At 45.1% G+C, this 7,172-nt stretch overlaps 1 protein-coding gene across 1 annotated transcript; it reads right to left on the bottom strand.

Annotated features, from left to right (window-relative positions):
* Positions 1 to 227: 227 nt before the first annotated feature.
* LOC133904525 (putative cyclin-dependent kinase F-2) lies at positions 228 to 1,322 on the bottom strand. Its single transcript, XM_062346022.1, has one exon. It carries the CDS (start codon positions 1,320 to 1,322, stop codon positions 228 to 230), a length of 1,095 nt encoding a protein of 364 aa, XP_062202006.1.
* Positions 1,323 to 7,172: the final 5,850 nt, after the last annotated feature.

Raw genomic sequence — 7,172 nt, 5'->3', positions numbered from 1 at the left:
AGCAAGGGCATCATGCCCTTCTACTAGGGGGCATGTATTGGGCTATAATATCTCTTTTGTGCTCTTAGACCTATATATATACAGGACTATATACTACATACAAACCTAGGTCAGGACCCCTAAATTTCGGAGGTCCTAGGCGGTCGTCCCTGCTGCCCTTACTCAGTGCCGGCCCTCCTCGCAAAGGATAATGGAGTCTTTACATGCATGCAACGATCAAAGGACGTTCACAAGACCTTGAGTCTCTTGGGCAATGGCGGTGGGATGATCAGCACCCTCTTCTTCTTGGGCAACGCCGATGATACTATTGCGGCCTCCTCATTCTGCGGCAGCGTCAGCGTTAGCGCGTCGACCTTGGAGAACCACGGGAGCTTGAGCGCGGCGGCCGCCGTGAACCGCTTGTCAGGGTTGCACGCGAGGAGGCCGTTCAGGACCTCGAATCCCTCCTTGGACAGCCTCTTCTCTGGGAACAGCTCGCGCAGCCTGTTGCGCCGCTGCGCCTGCAGGGTCTGCATCTTGGCGGCGAGCGGCATGGACGTGAACCATGGCCACGCCTTGCTATTTGGCATCCCAAGTACGTCGAAGATCGCGTAGAGCTGCCCCACTTCGTCGTTGTTGCCCTCGAACAGCGGCCTCCCTTTGATGAGCTCCGCCATGACGCAGCCCAGCGACCAAGTGTCCACGAGCGCGTCGTAGTCGGTCTTCCCCAGCAGAACCTCGGGGGCCATGTAGGACAGCGTGCCGGCCTGCGTGTACGGCGGCGGCAAGGACATGGATATGGCGAGGCCAAGGTCGCAGATCTTGACGATCTGGTGGTCGTCTCCGACGAGGATGTTTGCGGGCTTGATGTCGCGGTGGACGATGTGGCGCTCGTGCAACTTCTGGCCTCCCGTCAGCAGCTGCCTCACGACAGCGCGCACCGTGGCCTCCGGCAGCGGCGGGCTCCCACGGCTCCGTCGCTCGCGCAGGTAGTCGTGGAGGCTGGGCCCGACGTACTCCATGACGAGGCAGAGGTCCGAAGTGGCGCGGTCGCGCGCGAGGCCGTGGTAGCCGACGAGGAAAGGCAGGCCTTTGCACGCGTCGAGGAAGCGCGCCTCCCGCAGGAGCTCCATTTTGCCGCCGTCGCTGGAGCGGAGGCGCTTGATGGCGACGGTCTCGCCGGTGACGCGGTGGTGCATCTTGACGACGACGGCGAAGCTGCCGGCGCCGAGGATGCAGGTCTCCTCGTAGTCCTCGATGCTGGCGATGGGGATGCGGCGCCTCTTGGGGATCGCTCCTGCGGTGGCGTGGTCGCCGACGGTGGCAGCGGCAGCTTGGTCCATCGCGATTGTAGAAGGGAGAGACGCCGATCGGACTGGTAGAGAGGCAGGGGAGCGGCGGAGGGAAGTAGGTGACGAGGGGAGGAATACCGGAAAGTGGCAACAACGATTATAGAGCAGTCTAACCAGAGGAAGACACATCGAGTCCAAATCGGAAATCCGTTCACAATTAGGACTTGAGGAGTTGGTGTCAGATTCAATTCGGACCTGCTCTGGATTGTTTGCTCTCTTGCCGGTGCCGGAGCCGCATCGCCGCCTTGTGTCCAATCCCGTCTACGAGCCATGGGCCAAGCCCGTGCCGGAGCCCGAGCCGCACGTGTTTGGCCGAGAGCTGCCTCCGCGTTCCCATCGTTCCAGCAAGCAATTGGGGATGACGTCCACGCGCGTTATAGGCTGTTCCAACCATGGCTGAGGCCAACTAAACCAGCAAGCATTCCGAAAGTGCATGTGAGCTTTCTAATCAAGAAAACTTTCTAATGTCGTGCAAACGTAGACTGTCGTCCCCCATGGTTCCTTTCTGTAGAAGGTTTAGGGTTTTATAGGTTTAGTACAGTCGAATCAATATTTTTTCACTCCATGATATTTGAAATTGAAATCAGGAACTTTACTCAAATTGATGCTCTTTTAATTCAAAAATTCAGTAGCTTTCAACTCGAATTCAAAAGGACTTCATACTTTTGCCACTTCACTCAAATTGATGCTCTTTGTACTTAAATGGCGGCGGTGGTGGAGAGTTGTTTGGTTGCGACAATGTCCTTATGGTCTCCTTCTAGTCACAGTGGAGGGGTCGGGAAGCAGGCCACGAGGAAAGGAATGGCTGGGTGAACGACATAGACTATCAAACTATATATGGGTATCAAATAGAGGAAGAGTCCCTAACACTACTTAAAAAACCCTAATCTATAATCGGCTATCACTAACCATTTAGCTGGAACCGGTAGTGATAAAATATCATTGTTGTCTCCTAGCCTCCAACAGCCAATTAATCATTAATAGCTGCTAGCCCTTTTCCATTCTCCTCATTCCATCGGCCATTATCATTCCTAGCTAGCTACACCATCATCGTCAAGGTCTCTCCTACTCTACTGCTGCCATCTCTAGCCTCTCCACGGTCACAACCGCCGACATCCCCTGATGAACCTAGCTTGGCCTTCTTCTCTGGTGACACTAGCTCCTTCTCTTCCAATGACAAGTACTCCTCTTCGCACGACGAAGACTGGAGGTACTTCATAGAGGGCACTCTACCATCGCGCTGTCCAGAGGTGAGGTTGGAATACAAGGTTGGCATGGAGGATGACAATTCCTCCGAGGGGGAGAAGGGCTAGGAGGAGGAGGAAGCATCCAGCTTCAAGGACTCCTCCACCGAGGAGGAGGAAGAGAAGTCGCAGTTGTCGTCAAACAACAACGAGGAGGAGGAGCCACCAGTGAAGAAGTCTAAACTAGTATAGGAGTAGGCTAGCATAGGCTAGCTTGGTAATCTTTTGCAATCCAAATATTAGTTTTTGTGTAATATGGACTTCTTTTATAATCAAGAGACCTTATATATTTCTTAGTGTACGTAAATTTTTTAGTGTAATTAGGAACTTATTTTGTAGTTACCTTCTTAGTCTAAATTTTGCAACTTCCAAATTTAGTGTTTTATTGTGCACTGCTTGCTCACTACCAGCTTATAGCATCAACCGAAAGTGTGATAAAGTGTATATCTTATCCGGTTTTAGCCACGAGCATGCATTGATGTACCACTATCGATTCGTATTATGAACCGGTAGCGATACCTTATCACTGACAATGCTAGCAAGATTGGGACTAATAGACGGTCGCCGATTGGCATTTCTATGGTAGTGGGGGCATCCATGACAGCGTAGATCTCTTCCCATCATGCTTTTATCTCGGTTCTAGACTTGATTGCTGGTCCATTCATGCATTGCATTTTTTTTCCAATCGGAGTATAATCACTACTTCACTAGGAGCGGTACAGTATTTTTGCTACGACCATAGGTACTGCATATGTCAAGTAGTATGCTAGTTGCATGACTAGTGCTATATTAACCATTTTATTAGGAATCACATTAAAAAAAAGGAGTATTTCGTACTAGTAAATGTCTATTGCATTGAAGGAATTATTTTTTTCTTATCAAAATTTGGTCTTTCAAAAGGGAATGGTAAAAACATAGGAATCACATTCCATGATACTATTGGATATGGATTAGTACATACACAACACAAAGTTCCAGTCTTCCAGAGATGAGGGAGAGAGGGAAAGCTGCTCTCGGTTTGTTGTGCTTGTACCTTTGGCCGGTCCGGCGACGACAGAGCAACACATCATCATTAGGGTTGACGAGAGGTGAAGCAGCGTTGTTGGTCTTGGGGCTCCAATTGCTTGGTGTCAATATTGTTGTTGCGGCCTATGGCAGCGAGTGGTGAATAGACGTGATTGGGTGCACTTGTGGCTCAAAAGTTGAGTCAAGTCGAGTGGGGAAGACAAGTGCAAGCATGTGGCGTGTTGCCTCCATGGGGAAGGAGGTGTGTGACGGTAGGGAGGTGAAACCTTCGTTGCTCCCTTTCTCTCCTCCGTGCGGGATGGTGAGGAGGTGCATGACTTGGGAACGATAGGCGTCAGGTGGTAGTGAGATGAACGAGAGGTGTCGGATGTGCTCCCTTTGGTGCACTATAGCAGAACACCCTATCAGTGACGGTTCAAAATCGCCAACAGTGATGGGTTTTGAACCACCATTGATTACTCGACACTGATAGTCTGTGACTATTAGTGCCAGGTCTAGAACCGGCACTAAAAATTAGCATCAGTGCCAGTTCATGGATACAACCGGCACTGAAGCGTATTCTAGGGCCAAAAAAAGTGGCGCCCGATGCAGCGTCCTCACCCACAATTTCACATCGTTCACTGTTATACTTTCACACAAGATCAAACATTCACATAATCATAAACGAAATTGCAAGAAGAAACAAGGGACCCTTATTGCAAAACAAAACACACATCACAAACAAGATCATGCCCATGATCATATTTCCCCATGATTCCATGATTTTACACCACAACACGAACATAATTCAATTCACTGTTGTTCTTTCACACAAGATTAATTTTCTCCTATCCAAACAATTGCAACACTTGCAAGCAGGACACAAAAACAAAGAGAAAGAATAATCAGAGAGCTTTGTCACTCGTCACTCGCTCTGCAGGAATCATCCTTCATTCACACACAAGAACAATCCGAGAGCTTTTTCACTGATTGTCTTGCGCTTCTCCTTCAGACCAAATGGCATTGTTTGGTGCCACAACGGCATCCCATGTTTGTGTTATCAAGTTGCCCATGGTGTGTTTGTTAAAATGCCTCAGAGATAATATCGTGTTTCTTTTGCAGTTCAATTAGTTAATTCACGTGCTGACCTTCAAATTATCTCGACAGGTCACATTGGTCATTGGATGATAAAATAGTTTTGGCATGCTTCTCTTTTATCTTCATCGGACTAAGGTGCCTTCATTCTAATCTTAATACAAGAGAAACTCCTAAAAATGCTATCGAGTTTCATGTGTCTTTGTAAGAAGGATAGTTTTCACTAAGTTACATAGTTTTGAACTTTATTATCATCCAATTTTGTTTCCTGTTAGTCCATCTTTAGTCTGTGTAGCAATTTATAGTTTTTGACTAACTCCAATGATCCATGGTCCACATGCAAAAATTATTCTATGCATTGCCTCTGGTCTATACACAAGTTTAGCCAAGCCCATTTATTGCAAAAACATGTTCTCATTTGACCCTCGTGGAGTTGAAGCAGATGTTCGTCGTGTTCAAAGGTTGTTATTTATCTATTCTAAGCTTTCTATCTTTTGTGCCCTTTGTACCATATTAATATATCTGGATTTGTCTTCTATCAGAAATTAACTCGTAAGTGCTGTTTTGCTTTCATTTGTCATGAAGCATTCTGGTTTCTGCCCACAGCAAATAGCTCTAAATACTGGAGATACTAGGGCATTTAAAAGAGTTACGAAACTCAAATAAGCAATAATATAGAGGAAGAGCCTAGGGCTTATTGTGATCATAGAGGAAGAGCCTAGGGCTTATTGTGATCCTTCGTGTTTGTTAATTTTAAACAGAAAATAAACATGCTTGATCAGATCTGACAACATGTTTGTTTCTTCTATATTAGTATAGACTCCAATGTCCAAATACTTGTGGTTTTGGGGTATGGTGGATGTGCTATTATTAGGTCAGTATAAACATTTTATGTTTTGAGATAATTCTTCATGAAGATCAAATTTGCTAACACTTTGGTTTTCAGCCATTTTTATTCCATTGCCCACTCTGAAGTAATTATGAAAATTTAATTAACAGGTTCCACGTATGCTTGTTTCTTAAGAAGTAATATATATATACAATGAATTATGTGTACGGCCACGACATCCTTTTCTTACTCTTCTGAAGTGGTAGCCTGGTAGGTTTTGTTTATCATATATCTATATCAGCGTTCTAGGTACATTTCTGGAGATGCTACTCCTAGCCTAGCCATTCTCCATCGACCATTGAGCTCTCCTCCCTCTCTCTCAACTCAAAACTGCAACTAAAATTCAGTTGTGTTCTTATTACAACTGTGCAATCTCTTATTACAACTGTGCAATCTCATAGAATTGTTATCTGGTATTTCACTTAATCAATTTTGTAACTGCAGACATTTTAGTGAGAGGAGAAAGGAATTAGAAGGGGACATCTCTGCACACCAAAACCCAGAGGTTCGTTTCTCTTACTTGATGGCATCTTTTTCTGAAATTAGGAACTACTCCCTCTGGTTGTAAATATAGGTCGTTTTAGCCTCCTCAACTATTCTCTAAATATAAGTCATTCTCGAACTTCTATGCACTTTTCTCTCTCTTGTTCTGGTCTTACCCTTGTTTAATAAATGCTACTACTCTCACAAATGAATGAGTTATCTTTTCCAATGCAGAATAAATGAAGGGCAACAAAGTCATTTGATCTATTTTTTTAATCTTTGTGCACAAGTCTAAAACGACTTACATTTACAATCGGAGGGAGTATTAGCATTAGAAGATAGCACTCAAAGGGGTTTCCCATCCAATGCTCACCAAAAGGAAATTATCCAATAGTTTGTTAAGATGATCGAGTAGAAATTCTTGAATCCTATATTTAAGGTATGTTCTGATGGAAATCACATGTCATGGAAAACTACAAAATTACATTTCGGAAGCAACTGCACCTCACACTATAAAAACAGTAGTCTTTTTTCAGATACAAAGTTGCAGTTCTTAGACAAGAAAAAGTAGCTTTCTCAATTGTTGCCTGTAGTTGTTTAGAAAGTTTGAAAGTCCCCATCTTACAATTGCAAGAGCACGGTCATGCTGATACTAGCTTTCAGGGTGTCAATGGTTGATAAATATAATAAGTTCTTCCGTTTTTCATTTGGAGCACATCTTCATATGCACGAACTCCATTCAACTAAACATGCTATAACATTGTGTGGATCTTGTACTTCGAGTTGAAGCACTTAATTTTTTATATAATTTAAAACATGCTGCAGATGATCAGACCATGGGGTCACCTGTGTTTCCTTTACTCAGAAAATGGATTGTGGTTGATTATACTACCATATGCTTTTCTGGTGGTTATTATTTGTGCCAGGTATTCAATTATGCCAACTCTGTGACCTACATGACGCTGCCACTCTTTGTTTATATTTGCATTGAACACATTTTTCTGACGAGGCCTCGGAGGCAATGACTGCATGGACATTCTTGGCTAATGACTGGAGTTGTAGCTGGCGGAGCATGGTATGTATAGCAAGGCCGTTCGTTTCATTACCAGCTATCGAAAGGCTTAA

Source organism: Phragmites australis, chromosome 22 (genome assembly GCF_958298935.1).
Source record: "Phragmites australis chromosome 22, lpPhrAust1.1, whole genome shotgun sequence".
In the NCBI taxonomy this organism is placed as follows: domain Eukaryota; kingdom Viridiplantae; phylum Streptophyta; class Magnoliopsida; order Poales; family Poaceae; genus Phragmites; species Phragmites australis.
The sequence above is the reverse complement of the archived record's forward strand: the minus strand, read 5'-3'. Positions and strand labels throughout refer to the sequence as shown.